Genomic DNA, 16,733 nt, shown 5'->3' with positions numbered 1-16,733 from the left:
CTCCTTGATGCTACTGTAGACCAGCAATGATTGGCAACTGACTGTCAATGTGGCATGGAATGAAAAATTAATAGAACTGACCATCCCTGTCTTTAATATTATGGCATGTAATGAAAAATGAATAGAACTGACCATCCATGTCTTTAATAACATGGCATGGAATGAAAAATCAAAGGAACTGACTCTCTCCATCTTTAATAATATGGCATGGAATGAAAAATCCAAGAAACTGACTGTCCCCATCTTTCATAATATGGCATGGAATGAAAAATCAAAGAAACTGACTGTCCCCATTTTTAATAATATGGCATGGAATGAGAAATAAATAGAACTGACCATCCCTGTCTTTAATATTATGGCATATAATGAAAAATTAATAGAACTGACCATCCCTGTCTTTAATAATATGGCATGGAATAAAAAATCAAAGGAACTGACTGTCCCCATCTTTAATAATATGGCATGGAATGAGAAATGAATAGAACTGACCATCCCTGTCTTTAATATTATGGCATATAATGAAAAATTAATAGAACTGACCATCCCTGTCTTTAATAATATGGCATGGAATGAAAAATCAAAGGAACTGACTGTCCCCATCTTTAATAATATGGCATGGAATGAGAAATGAATAGAACTGACCATCCCTATCTTTAATAATATGGCTTGGAATGAAAAATGAATAGAACTGACCATCCCTGTCTTCAATATTATGGCATATAATGAAAAATCAAAGGAACTGACTGTCCCCATATTTAATAATATGGCATGGAATGAAAAATCCAAGAAACTGACTGTCCCCATCTTTAATAATATGGCATGCAAAGAAATATCAATGTAACTGACTGTCCCTGTCTTTAATAACATAGCATTGAATGAAAAATCAATATAAGAGGTTTTATTAAAAAATATTGAAAGGAATAAAGAAAGCCTAATTCCATTGTATCATGTAAAAAAGTTCGTGTGATACAATGTAGGATTGTGTAGTGTACTACGATGAATGGAAAAAGGCCTTGTGGTACAATGTAGGATAGTGTGGTGCACTATGGTGTCATGGAAAAGGGTCTTGTGGTAGAATGTAGGATAGTGTGGTGCACTATGGTGTCATGGAAAAGGGTCTTGTGGTACAATGTAGGATAGTGTGGTGCACTATGGTGTCATGGAAAAGGGTCATGTGGTACATGTAGGATAGTGTGGTGCACTATGGTGTCATGGAAAAGAGTCTTGTGGTACATTGTAGGATAGTGTGGTGCACTATGGTGTCATGGAAAAGGGTCTTGTGGTACAATGTAGGATAGTTTGGTGCACTATGGTGTCATGGAAAAGAGTCTTGTGGTACAATGTAGGATAGTGTGGTGCACTATGGTGTCATGGAAAAAGGACTTGTGGTACAATGTAGGATAGTGTGGTGCACTATGGTGTCATGGAAAAGGGTCTTGTGGTACAATGTAGGATAGTGTGGTGTACTATGGTGTGATGGAAAAGGGTCTTGTGGTACAATGTAGGATAGTGTGGTGCACTATGGTGTCATGGAAAAGGGTCTTGTGGTACAATGTAGGATAGTGTGGTGCACTATGGTGTCATGGAAAAGGGTCTTGTGGTACAATGTAGGATAGTGTGGTGCACTATGGTGTCATGGAAAAAGGACTTGTGGTACAATGTAGGATAGTGTGGTGCACTATGGTGTCATGGAAAAGGTCTTGTGGTACATGTAGGATAGTGTGGTGCACTATGGTGTCATGGAAAAGGGTCTTGTGGTACATGTAGGATAGCGTGGTGCACTATGGTGTCATGGAAAAAGGACTTGTGGTACAATGTAGGATAGTGTGGTGCACTATGGTGTCATGGAAAAAGGACTTGTGGTACAATGTAGGATAGTGTGGTGCACTATGGTGTCATGGAAAAGGGTCTTGTGGTACAATGTAGGATAGTGTGGTGCACTATGGTGTCATGGAAAAGGGTCTTGTGGTACAATGTAGGATAGTGTGGTGCACTATGGTGTCATGGAAAAGGGTCTTGTGGTACAATGTAGGATAGTGTGGTGCACTATGGTGTCATGGAAAAGGGTCTTGTGGTACAATGTAGGATAGTGTGGTGCACTATGGTGTCATGGAAAAGGGTCATGCGGTACATGTAGGATAGTGTGGTGCACTATGGTGTCATGGAAAAGGGTCTTGTGGTACAATGTAGGATAGTGTGGTGCACTATGGTGTCATGGAAAAGGGTCTTGTGGTACAATGTAGGATAGTGTGGTGCACTATGGAGTCATGGAAAAGGGTCTTGTGGTACAATGTAGGATAGTGTGGTGCACTATGGTGTCATGGAAAAGGGTCTTGTGGTACAATGTAGGATAGTGTGGTGCACTATGGTGTCATGGAAAAGGGTCTTGTGGTACAATGTAGGATAGTGTGGTGCACTATGGTGTGATGGAAAAGGGTCTTGTGGTACAATGTAGGATAGTGTGGTGCACTATGGTGTCATGGAAAAGGGACTTGTGGTACAATGTAGGATAGTGTGGTGCACTATGGTGTCATGGAAAAGGGTCTTGTGGTACATGTAGGATAGTGTGGTGCACTATGGTGTGATGGAAAAGGGTCTTGTGGTACAATGTAGGATAGTGTGGTGCACTATGGTGTCATGGAAAAAGGACTTGTGGTACAATGTAGGATAGTGTGGTGCACTATGGTGTCATGGAAAAGGGTCTTGTGGTACAATGTAGGATAGTGTGGTGCACTATGGTGTGATGGAAAAGGGTCTTGTGGTACAATGTAGGATAGTGTGGTGCACTATGGTGTGATGGAAAAGGGTCTTGTGGTACAATGTAATTTAGTGTGGTGCACTATGGTGTGATGGAAAAGGGTCTTGTGGTACAATGTAGGATAGTGTGGTGCACTATGGTGTGATGGAAAAGGGACTTGTGGTACAATGTAGGATAGTGTGGTGCACTGTGGTGTCATGGAAAAGGGACTTGTGGTACAATGTAGGATAGTGTGGTGCACTGTGGTGTCATGGAAAAGGGTCTTGTGGTACAATGTAGGATAGTGTGGTGCACTATGGTGTCATGGAAAAGGGTCTTGTGGTACAATGTAGGATAGTGTGGTGCACTATGGTGTCATGGAAAAGGGTCTTGTGGTACAATGTAGGATAGTGTGGTGCACTGTGGTGTCATGGAAAAGGGTCTTGTGGTACAATGTAGGATAGTGTGGTGCACTATGGTGTCATGGAAAAGGGTCTTGTGGTACAATGTAGGATAGTGTGGTGCACTATGGTGTCATGGAAAAGGGTCTTGTGGTACAATGTAGGATAGTGTGGTGCACTATGGTGTCATGGAAAAAGGACTTGTGGTACAATGTAGGATAGTGTGGTGCACTATGGTGTCATGGAAAAGGTCTTGTGGTACATGTAGGATAGTGTGGTGCACTATGGTGTCATGGAAAAGGGTCTTGTGGTACATGTAGGATAGCGTGGTGCACTATGGTGTCATGGAAAAAGGACTTGTGGTACAATGTAGGATAGTGTGGTGCACTATGGTGTCATGGAAAAAGGACTTGTGGTACAATGTAGGATAGTGTGGTGCACTATGGTGTCATGGAAAAGGGTCTTGTGGTACAATGTAGGATAGTGTGGTGCACTATGGTGTCATGGAAAAGGGTCTTGTGGTACAATGTAGGATAGTGTGGTGCACTATGGTGTCATGGAAAAGGGTCTTGTGGTACATGTAGGATAGTGTGGTGCACTATGGTGTCATGGAAAAGGGTCTTGTGGTACAATGTAGGATAGTGTGGTGCACTATGGTGTGATGGAAAAGGGTCTTGTGGTACAATGTAGGATAGTTTGGTGCACTATGGTGTCATGGAAAAAGGTCTTGTGGTACAATGTAGGATAGTGTGGTGCACTATGGTGTCATGGAAAAGGGTCTTGTGGTACAATGTAGGATAGTGTGGTGTACTATGGTGTGATGGAAAAGGGTCTTGTGGTACAATGTAGGATAGTGTGGTGCACTATGGTGTCATGGAAAAGGGTCTTGTGGTACAATGTAGGATAGTGTGGTGCACTATGGTGTCATGGAAAAGGGACTTGTGGTACAATGTAGGATAGTGTGGTGCACTATGGTGTCATGGAAAAGGGTCTTGTGGTACATGTAAAATAGTGTGGTGCACTATGGTGTCATGGAAAAGGGTCTTGTGGTACAATGTAGGATAGTGTGGTGCACTATGGTGTCATGGAAAAGGGTCTTGTGGTACAATGTAGGATAGTGTGGTGCACTATGGTGTCATGGAAAAAGGAATTGTGGTACAATGTAGGATAGTGTGGTGCACTATGGTGTCATGGAAAAGGGTCTTGTGGTACAATGTAGGATAGTGTGGTGCACTATGGTGTGATGGAAAAGGGTCTTGTGGTACAATGTAGGATAGTGTGGTGCACTATGGTGTGATGGAAAAGGGTCTTGTGGTACAATGTAGTTTAGTGTGGTGCACTATGGTGTCATGGAAAAGGGTCTTGTGGTACAATGTAGGATAGTGTGGTGCACTATGGTGTGATGGAAAAGGGACTTGTGGTACAATGTAGGATAGTGTGGTGCACTGTGGTGTCATGGAAAAGGGACTTGTGGTACAATGTAGGATAGTGTGGTGCACTGTGGTGTCATGGAAAAGGGTCTTGTGGTACAATGTAGGATAGTGTGGTGCACTATGGTGTCATGGAAAAGGGTCTTGTGGTACAATGTAGGATAGTGTGGTGCACTATGGTGTCATGGAAAAGGGTCTTGTGGTACAATGTAGGATAGTGTGGTGCACTATGGTGTCATGGAAAAGGGTCTTGTGGTACAATGTAGGATAGTGTGGTGCACTATGGTGTCATGGAAAAGAGTCTTGTGGTACAATGTAGGATAGTGTGGTGCACTGTGGTGTCATGGAAAAGGGTCTTGTGGTACAATGTAGGATAGTGTGGTGCACTATGGTGTGATGGAAAAGGGTCTTGTGGTACAATGTAGGATAGTGTGGTGCACTGTGGTGTGATGGAAAAGGGTCTTGTGGTACAATGTAGGATAGTGTGGTGCACTATGGTGTCATGGAAAAGGGTCTTGTGGTACAATGTAGGATAGTGTGGTGCACTGTGGTGTCATGGAAAAGGGTCTTGTGGTACATGTAATTTGATGTGGACCTCCCATTCTCTTTCTGCACTTGCCTAAAGAAATTTTTATAAGTATAATGAGACTGATAATTGACACCAGTTTTGAGTCCAATTAACAAGTCCTTGTTGTTGTATGAGCTAATGCTTTAGTATTGATACCAGTTTTGAGTCCATTTAACCAGTCCCTGTTGTTGCATGAGCTAATGCTTTAGTATTGATACCAGTTTTGAGTCCAGTTAACAAGTCCTTGTTGTTGTATGAGCTAATGCTTTAGTATTGATACCGGTTTTGAGTCCAATTAACCAGTCCTTGTTGTTGTATGAACTAATGCTTTAGTATTGATACCAGTTTTAAGTCCAGTTAACCAGTCCTTGTTGTATATGAGCTAATGCTTTAGTATTGATACCAGTTTTGAGTCCAATTAACCAGTCCTTGTTGTTGTATGAGCTATGCTTTATTATTGATACCAGTTTTAAGTCCAGTTAACTAGTCCTTGTTGTAATATGAGCTAATGTTCTATGATTGATACCAGTTTTGAATCCAATTAACCAGTCCTTGTTGTTGTATGAACTAATGCTTTAGTATTGATACCAGTTTTAAGTCCAGTTAACCAGTCCTTGTTGTAATATGAGCTAATGTTTTATTATTGATACCAGTTTTGAGTCCAATTAACCGGTCCTTGTTGTAGTATGAACTAGTGCTTTATTATTGATACCAGTTTTGAGTCCAATTAATCAGTCCTAGTAGTATGAGCTAATCCTTTCTTATTCATATCAGTTTTGAGTCCAATTAATCAGTCCTACTTGTTGTATGAGCTAATGTTTTATTATTGATACCAGTTTCGAGTCCATTTAACCAGTCCTTGCTGTAGTGTGAGCTAATGCTTTATTATTGATTCCAGTTTAGAGTCCATTTAGCCAGTCCTTGTTGTAGTATGAGCTAATGCTTTAGTATTGATAACAGTTTTGAGTCAAATTAACCAGTCCTTGTTGTATGAGCTAATGCTTTAGTATTGATACCAGTTTTGAGTCCATTTAACCAGTCCTTGTTGTAGTATGAGCTAATGCTTTAGTATTGATACCAGTTTTGAGTCAAATTAACCAGTCCTTGTTGTATGAGCTAATGCTTTAGTATTGATACCAGTTTTGAGTCCAATTATCAGTCCTTAGGCTTGTAGTATGAGCTAATGCTTTATTATTGATACCAGTTTTGAGTCCATTTAACCAGTCCTTGTTGTAGTATGAGCTAATGCTTTAGTATTGATACCAGTTTTGAGTCCAATTACCAGTCCTTGTTGTAGTATGAGCTAATACTTTATTATTGATAACAGTTTTAAGTCCAATTAACCGGTCCTTGTTCTAGTATGAGCTAATACTTTATTATTGATACCAGTTTTAAGTCCAATTAACCAGTCCTTGTTATAGTATGAGCTAATGCTTTATTATTGATACCAGTTTTGAGTCCATTTAACCAGTCCTTGTTGTAGTCTGAGCTAATACTTTATTATTGAGAACAGTTTTAAGTCCATTTAACCAGTCCTTGTTGTAGTCTGAGCTAATGCTTTAGTATTGATACCAGTTTTGAGTCAAATTAACCAGTCCATGTTGTTGAATGAGCTAATGCTTTAGTATTGATACCAGTTTTGAGTCCAATCATCAGTCCTTAGGCTTTTAGTATGAGCTAATGCTTTATTATTGATACCAGTTTTGAGTCCATTTAACCAGTCCTTGTTGTAGTATGAGCTAATACTTTATTATTGATACCAGTTGTGAGTCCAATTAACCAGTCCATATTGTAATATGAGCTAATGCTTTAGTATTGATACCAGTTTTGAGTTCATTTAACCAGTCCTTGTTGTAGTATGAGCTAATGCTTTATTATTGATACCAGTTTTGAGTCTATTAAACCAGTCCTTGTTGTTGTATGAGCTAATGCTTTAGTATTTATACCAGTTTTGAGTCAAATTAACCAGCCCTTGTTGCAGTATGTGCTAATGCTTTAGTATTGACACCAGTTTTGAGTCAAATTATCAGTCCTTAGGCTTGTAGTATGAGCTAATGCTTTATTATTGATACCAGTTTTTAGTCCAATTAACCAGTCCTTGTTGTAGTACGAGCTAATACTTTATTATTGATAACAGTTTTAAGTCCATTTAACTAGTCCTTGTTGTAATATGAGCTAATGCTTTATTATTGATACAAGCTTTAAGTCCAATTAACCAGTCCTTGTTGCAGTATGAGCTAATGCTTTATTATTGATACCAGTTTTGAGTCCATTTAACCAGTCCTTGTTGCAGTATGAGCTAATGCTTTATTATTGATACCAGTTTTGAGTCCAATTAACCAGTCCTTGTTGTAGTATGAGCTAATGCTGTAGTATTGATACCAGTTTTGAGTCCAATTACCAGTCCTTAGGCTAGTAGTATGAGCTAATGCTTTATTATTGATCCAGTTTTGAGTCCAATTAACCAGTCCTTGTTGCAGTATGAGCTAATGCCTTATTATTGATACCAGTTTTGAGTCCAATTAACCAGTCCTTGTTGTAGTATGAGCTAATGCTGTAGTATTGATACCAGCTTTGAGTCCAATTACCAGTCCTTAGGCTAGTAGTATGAGCTAATGCTTTATTATTGATACCAGTTTTGAGTCCAATTAACCAGTCCTTGTTGCAGTATGAGCTAATGCTTTATTATTGATACCATTTTTGAGTCCAATTAACCAGTCCTTGTTGCAGTAGGAGCTAATGCTTTATTATTGATACCAGTTTTGAGTCCAATTAACCAGTCCTTGTTGTAGTATGAGCTAATGCTGTAGTATTGATACCAGTTTTGAGTCCAATTACCAGTCCTTAGGCTAGTAGTATGAGCTAATGCTTTATTCACTGTCCTCTGCACACTTAATCTTTCTGCCAATGCAAAATTTTTTCATGCTCATTTTTGTCGTTTATTACCTGCAGTTGAGAGAAAATGAAAGCTATTTAATATCTTTTGTTTCATGTGGTGAAAGGTTATTGCTGTTTAGTACCATTAAATACAGCTTTTATACATCAAGATAATAGATGCCAACTATTAATGCCACATAATTTGACAGTACATCCTACCACGTCCCTGCCAATGCTGTTCCATTTTTCATGCATGACATACTATTTCCTTCCACTTATTTACCAACAGAATAAGATGACGTCGTAAAGTAACCAGCAGTTTTGGGTTTATGTAGAAGATAGATTTACATAGACCTGATGCATTATTTGACTGCAGATCAGGGTATATATTATTTTCAGTTGGACTCAACTCATATGCAAGTTTATGTGATAGATCTATTTCAGAAGCCATATGCACTTGGGTGTAGCGATGTGTTTCCTGAAATGTAGTCAAAATATGTGTAATTTGGCATCATTATCTTTCTTACATCACTCAGATGCATAAAAAATCCCATGTTCACTGCATTGCTTTGCTCAACCATTCACATCCCCATTTTTCCTTTCAGGAAGCAAGTCAAATGGACTGTTATACAACCTAGGTAGTGAACTACATTGCTAGCTATTTACTCTCAGCATGCTATATACCCAAGTTTATGCTCATGGATACATTTCTTTGTAGCCATTACTTGTTTGTCATTTTTATTGCTTGGTCTTTTAATGGAAAGTCTTGTGTTACCTTTTGGCAAGAATGGCAGTGGCATGAATGATTTTATGATTTGGAGTGAAAGGTTTCTGTAATTCATTTGACTTCAGTTTTATACCATGTATACTTCGCTTATAAGAAGAGTCACACTGCAAATAACAAAGATCCTGATCTGCCATAGCATAATGCACCTGCAGATCAGGGTCTATGTTGTTTATTCTACTGATTACTCCTAACAAACTGCACAGACCCATATCTGCCAATGCATTATTTATGTGATGGCAGATCTGGATCTGTGCAGTTTGCATTTGGTCTTGTCTTTTAAGTGAGTATATATGGTAAGCTGTATTCAACTAAAACTTTGATGAAATATTACTGTATGACGAAAGTTTGTACTCTGATAATCTAGAATTTGCTAGCCACCTATTTAATATGAAAGCCATGCCATCCTAACTGATATGACAGTTTTCCACAAAATCCTTAAAATTACTTATTACTTAACAGCTTTTTGCTGGAGATTGCATCAGAGCATTTTAGAGTGTGTAACTTTCTGCCAGATGTGTACAAAATATAAATGTTTGCTTAGTTGCTGATAAATGTACAGTCACATGGATGATACATCCATTCATATGTCTAGTTTTTCACAAAAGTTTGATTATCCAGATGACTGGAAAAACTGTGTCCCTTGATGGGTCTGGATGATTTATATTTTACTGTACACCAGTCTGTTCTTGACGATATCCAAATATAACAGTGTAGACATAGATATGCCTTTAAATGTAATAAGTGTAAACATATATATGCCATCAAAATGTAAGTGTAAACATAGATATGCCTTTAAATGTAAACAGTGTAGACATATATCTGCCATCAAAATGTAAACTATGTAGATCTAGATATGCCATTAAATTTAAACAATGTAGACATATATATGCCATCAAAATGTAACAGTATAGACATATATATGCCTTTAAATGTAAAGTGTAGACATATATATGCCTTTAAATGTAAACAGTGTAGACATATATATGCCTTTAAATGTAAACAGTGTAGACATATATATGCCATCAACATGTAACAGTGTAGACATAGATATACCTTTAAATGTAAACAGTGTAGACATATATATGCCTTTAAATGTAAACAGTATAGACATATATATATATATATATATATATATATATATATATATATATATATATATATATATATATATATATATATATATATATATATATATATACATGCCATCAAAATATAATCTGTATTGACCTATATATGCCATTAAAATGTAAACAGTGTAGACCTAGATATGCCATTAAATGTAAAGTGTAGATCTAGATATGCCATTAAATGTAAACAGTGTAGATCTAGACACACCATCAAAATATAAACAGTGTAGATCTAGATATGCCATTAAATATAAACTGTATAGACCTATATATGCCATCAAAATGTAAACAGTGTAGATCTAGATATGCCATCAAAATGTAAACTGTATAGACCTATATATGCCATTAAATGTAAACAGTGTAGATCTAGATATGCCATCAAAATATAGACCTATATATGCCATCAAAATGTAAACTGTATAGACCTAGATATGCCATCAAAATGTAAACAGTGTAGATCTAGATATGCCGTCAAAATATAAACTCTATAGACCTAGATAATGCATGAAAATATAAATATTGTAGACCTAGATATGCCATCAAAATGTAAACAGTGTAGATCATAGCTTTGCCAACAAAATGTAGACCTAACTATACCATCAAAATGTAGATCTAACTATGCCATCAAAATGTAGACCTAACTATGCCATCAAAATGTAGACCTAACTATGCCATCAAAATGTAGACCTAACTATGCCATCAAAATGTATGCCATCAAAATGTAGACCTAACTATGCCATCAAAATGTAGACCTAACTATGCCAACAAAATGTAGACCTAAGTATGGTATCCCATTATGCATCATTAGGTCAGACTTTGTGCTGTTTATTGCAAATTTCAAAAGTCCTATCTAGACAGAGATTTTTCAGTACTTTACAAGGACTGTATTCCTCCCATGACAAGGCCTGTAGTCAGACAAATAACTTTATCAAAACTTATGGGGTGGGCTGATGATTATTAGATGGATCCTTGTTGGGGGTAGGCTGATTATTAGATGGATCTTTGTTGGGGTGGGCTGATTATTAGATGGATCCTTATTAGGGGTAGGCTGATTATTAGATGGATCCTTATTGGGGGTGGGCTGATTATTAGATGGATCCTTATGGGGTGGGCTGATTATTAGATGGATCCTTATTAGGGGTAGGCTGATTATTAGATGGATCCTTATGGGGTGGGCTGATTATTAGATGGATCCTTATTAGTGGTGGGCTGATTATTAGATGGATCCTTATGGGGTGGGCTGATTATTAGATGGTTTCTTATTGGGGGTGGGCTGATTATTAGATTGATCCTTTTGGGGGAGGGATTATGCATTGAATAAATACAATATTTCAGTTGGTTGTGCATTGTACAGGGGTACAAACAGCAGGTCTTCTGTCATACAGTAATTGAATATTAATTCTTTCACTAAGCTGTAACAGAACACTATCAATTCAGTACAGTATTAATGACAATTGATTGTTTGGATCCCATTATTCTTGGAGTACCATTTTTCATGGAATACCAGTTTTCATGGAAAACTGTTATTCATGGAGTACCATTTTTCATGGGGTACAATTTTATTTGTATTTTGTTGTTGCTACAAACCACAAATCACAAATTTATAGTCCTAATGAAAAGTGATCCATTGGTGAGGACCTAACGAAAAGTGATCCATTGGTGAGGACCTAATGAAAAGTGATCCATCAGTGAGGACCTAATGAAAAGTGATCCATCATAAGGACAAAAGGACAGTAATATCATCAGATGTATACTCACTGATCCAAGCTTTGAATAAAACATAAATTTCTGCAAAACCACAGAATTTGATAGAAATGGAAATAGTTGAATTTACTAACCCCTAAGAGAGATAGATATTTTTTTAATGTGAATTTGATTAATATGAATTATGATATACCACCCAAGAAATTCTTGGACTTTTTAAAAGAGTGTGATTTATATAAAAAGTTTTGACACTATATTTTTAGGATTTTATATCTCTTACCTTTTTCTTTTAAAAAAAAATACCTTTTAAAGAATTTTAGTATCTTTATCTTTACCAGTATGTTTTATCTTGTGGAAATACTATTTTATTATTAGTATTAATTATTAATATTTTATTTATAGTACCTCATCCCTAGGGAACTGTTCTGTTATAGTGTTGTCACTTGTGTGTGTGCTGAAACTGTAGGTGAGAGCACAATACCTGACCAGAAAACAGCACAGGAGAACTCTTTACTCTGGAAAAAGCATAATGTATTTTACATGATGTAATATGATGTCATGTGACATCAGTGTGGCAATAGTGTCCACTGGAACACATGTAATCCCCATAGTCAAGTATATCATCTTGTAGTCAAGGCAGAAATGCATACTGTCTTAAAATAAATCTCTGTAGTTAGCAGTTATCATGTGATGTTACTAAATGTTTACATTGATTTGGAAGGAATTATCTTCCTAAAGTTTTAAGCATTTTTTAATCTTTGCATTTTCTTAACTTAACTTTGAATCAGCATACTTAAAATTCAAAAAGTAAGCATTGAATGAAATCCTTCTTACAACAATCCACCCAATTCCAGTGAGATTTTGTTTCCAAAGTAACATGCCTTGTATAATATACCTTGAAAGTATTTTGTTGTACAACTGATTGTCCACGTACAAAATGTTATACAGTTGACTGTCCATGTACAAATGTTATACAGTTGCCTTTCTATGTACAAATGTTATACAGTTGCCTTTGTAAAAATGTTGTACAACTGAGTGTCCATGTACAAATGTTATACAGTTGTCTGTCCATGTACAAATGTTATACAATTGCCTTTCTATGTACAAATGTTGAACAGTTGTCTGTCCATGTACAAATGTTATACAAAGGTCTATGTACAAATATTGTTATACAATTGTTTGTTCATGTACACATATGGAAGGATGAATCACTATACAGTAATATCTCATTATGCAAGAAAGTTTTAAAAAAAACTAGATATAAATGTGACAGTCAGAGCTGCTCATCCTTAAATATTCATGTGGATGATGCAAGATTCATATAACGCACCTCAAGCATTATTTTCACAACAATTACTGTATGTATAACACTTAATGACACATTAGCACAGTCCAAGCTATTTAGTGCAAAGTGAAACTTCCAATCCACAATTTTATTTTTAGGAATTAAACCTACCTGGGAAAGAGATGATCTGTGATGAAAAGCTCAGAAATTATTAGACTTGGATAAAAACAATACCTGAAAGAAATTTTGCTGAAATTTAATTATTTAAATAGAAAGTTATTGAAGGGAATCAGCAATCATATTTTGGCACGAGTTACAAAAGTGCAGTGAAATGCATCAATTTGATGGAAACTTGCATATTAAAGACAACATTGATGAAACATGTCTCTTAATTTCATTTTTATATCTGACCCATTCATAAAGAACACCTGATTATGAAGGACTATATTTTTGGTTCCTTGAGCATTCATCCTAGAAGTTTGTCAGTGGCAGTTGTTGAATTATGTTATTTTAAAAAAGGAGTTATGTGTACAAGCTTTTATGCTATTAGCAAGAAAGCTAGAATTGTTTCTATATTGCTTGTTACATTGTTTATCATTTTGGTCTATTTGATCATGCTGAACAATTTTTCTTTTGAAAAGTCTGCATACACAGACATAAACATATATTTAAATGTAATATGTCTATTGAGACCAAGAGACATATGTTTAAATGCAATATGTCTATTGAGATAAAGAGACATGTTTAAATGTAATATATCTATTAAAATCAAGAGACATTTAAATGTAATATGTCTATTCAGATCAGGAGAAAGCTGCAGTAGATTCAGGTAAATATTATGCACCAACTACCAGTGCCAAAAAAAGCCAAATGTTGTCTGTACCATTAGACTGGTATGATTATTTTCATTGGTCATGTCCCAAACAGGGCATTTGTTATTACCTCCCTTGGGTTTGCAGAAGGGTGCATGTTGTTTTGCTGCCTGTCCTTTCACCTTTACATGTCTTTACATCTACAACAAATCTCATTTAGCTTAATTATACAAAACCTGTTAAAGACAATGAAATGTCTGTATTAAATAATGGGATTAAAATTATGTTTGTTTTGAGGGCTTTTTTATGTACCTCTTGCATGGTCTTGGAATGTTTATTACAAAGTTGCTAGCATAATTATGTAAAAACTAACTAGACCTTGGCATATTATATTAATAGTGTTTTTTTAAAACATAAATAATTATGTATATCAGCTGATTAGAATTTATAACACTTTAGCAAAAAAATTCATGTTTTATCAGTCATTTTCACTTTTTCATCTGATACTTTTTATGGGTGATAATCCTGGTTAGAACAGTTAATCACAAAGCACTTGACCTTTGCAATTTAATATCCATGTTAGACATTTCTAGATCAGATTTTTGTGTAAATGAAATTTTAGCTTTCACAGTTTTTTAAAAACATTTTCATTTTTGTTTTAAATTGCATGACTTGAATAATGAATATTATTATTACATGCCAAGCTGCAGTTGTCATTTAGTAATTCTACCATGAACACACAGACTTTTTGTTAATCAACAAGACATATGGGGTGGGAACAAAACTATCAGGTATAATGGGCCACACTGTAAATAGAGCAACTTAGCTTAAATTGTTTATTTTTGGGGAACACAAGGAAAACACAAAGTTTTCACACACACATAAATGTAACTCTTGTTTATAAAATACACAGGTGTATAAAGGATGCATTACATTACACATGAGCAGGTAATTACATTAAGACGGTTGCTATTACTAATAGATTTATTATCTCTTACTGATATATTTATTATCCAATTACACTGTCAGAATTTATTCATTAGATTTGCTAACATTGGCACTTTTGGCACTGATGTTGGGTAAACTGCACCTGTGGTGTACCCAGAATTGCTTTTTCCACACATTTTGTTATTATTTATGGATTTAAATGCTATGGAAAGTTTTGGTGTGTTATTTCTAATTTTTCAGTCATGTCTGTTGATAATGTTCCAACATATTAAATTATTACTGCAGTTTTACAGCTGAGCACATGTGAGCTGTATAATGTATCTTCAGGTTCCAGTCAGTTTAAGCTTTGTATTAATCCACATTCCTACCACCAATCACTCCTAACCCTGCTTATGGTCATTGAGGGAAATTTCAGATATGGGTATAGTGGTTAAACAGTGCCTTTAAGATTCTTGCTACTGGTGTTTGTAATTTAATGCAAAAGTCCATGGTAAGACTGCAGAAATAAGCAAATTACAAATCAATCATATAATAAATAAATAAATTTTAATGCATACTAAGAATATTTTGACATGGAGATAATTAAAAAACCTGATTCTCAATAACACCTAAAGTAAAAAAAATGAAAAAATTTCAAAGTAAGAATTTGGAAATAAATTGGTGACAACATTTTTGACCATTTGTTGTTAGAGCTCAGAAATGCTTTTCAGGCAAAAAACTCCAAAGCATGCTTAGTCAAACCAAAGCAAACTATCTATGTGTATCTCTTACATACACAAAAACTTTATTTTGACACTTGGCTATGCAAGATAATGGTGATTGTATACGATTTGCAGTGTCAAATTATTTCTTGGAATACAAGGAAAGGGTTGGAATCCAAGGGGTCAAAGTCTTCCCAAGGGCTCTATGAAACATTTAAACATGGCAAACCTTGTTATCTTTGTATGAACAGTCAAAATACTGTGTGCCAAAAACCTTAAAAGAAACAACCAGTATTCCAACAGCATGTCAAATTTTGATGTTTGAACATGTCGTTCATAACAATTAGACACATATCAAATCAATATTCCAATAAGTCAAATTCTCATGCTTTTGAATGTGGTCTCCATCACAATCTGACATATTCAAACAAGTATTCAAAGAACATGTCAAATTCTGATACATTAATGTGGCCTGCATCACAATCAGATATATTCACACCAGTATTCCAAGAAACATGTCAATTTCTGATACGTTAATGTGGCCTGCATCACAATTAGATATATTCAAACAAGTATTTCAAGGACATGTCAAATTCTGATATGTTAATGTGGCCTGCATCACAATTAGACATATTCAAACCAGTATTCCAAGAAACATGTCAATTTCTGATACGTTAATGTGGCCTGCATCACAATTAGATATATTCAAACAAGTATTCCAAGGACATGTCAAATTCTGATACGTTAATGTGGCCTGCATCACAATTAGACATATTCAAACAAGTATTCCAAGGACATGTCAAATTCTGTTACATTAATGTGGCCTGCATCACAATCAGACATTCAAACAAGTATTCAAAGAACATGTCAAATTCTGATATGTGAATGTGGTCTCCATCACAATCAGACACATACAAACCATTATTTCAAGAACATTTCAAATTTTGATACATTAATGTGGCCTGCATCACAGACATATTCAAACAAGTATTCCAAGAACATGTAAAATTCTCATAAATTAATGTGGCCTGCATCACAATTATACATATTCAACCCAGTATTCCAAGAAAATGTCAAATTTTGATGTTTGAAAATGTGGCATACATCATAATTAGACACATATCAAATCAATATTTCAACAACAAGCCAATTTCTGATGTTTGAATGTGGTCTCCATCACAATTAGACATATTCAAACAAGTGTTCCACAGCATGCAAAATTTTGATGTTTGAATGTGGCCTACATCACAGTTAGACATATATCAAACCAGTATTCCAATATCATGCATTAAATGGCTTGTTTTGTTTGTTAACCGACAGTATGGTCAGTGACAGTAGTTTTGTGCTACCATTGGC

The 16,733-nt window shown here is 35.8% G+C and overlaps 1 protein-coding gene across 4 annotated transcripts in view; it reads left to right on the top strand.

Moving 5' to 3' along the window:
- The window catches only part of LOC149806437 (uncharacterized), a 210,961-nt gene that overhangs the window by 187,913 nt on the left and 6,315 nt on the right, over positions 1-16,733 (top strand). For 2 of the 4 annotated variants that reach the window (XR_016420227.1, XM_089953308.1), the window contains exon 56: positions 8,619-8,651. The exons of 1 other annotated variant lie outside the window; for it this stretch is intronic. Coding sequence is in view for 2 of the 3 variants with exons in the window: in XM_089953308.1 (XP_089809434.1) it covers positions 8,619-8,651 (33 nt within the window). In the remaining variant the exon portion in view is untranslated. Of the gene's footprint in view, positions 1-8,618; positions 8,652-13,718; positions 13,746-16,733 lie in introns of all 4 variants that reach the window. One more of the 4 variants, XM_089953321.1, reaches the window with a different exon arrangement.

This window comes from Sinohyriopsis cumingii, chromosome 1 (genome assembly GCF_028554795.1).
Source record: "Sinohyriopsis cumingii isolate HCF-2022 chromosome 1, ASM2855479v2, whole genome shotgun sequence".
Lineage (NCBI taxonomy): Eukaryota > Metazoa > Mollusca > Bivalvia > Unionida > Unionidae > Sinohyriopsis > Sinohyriopsis cumingii.
The sequence above is the reverse complement of the archived record's forward strand: the minus strand, read 5'-3'. Positions and strand labels throughout refer to the sequence as shown.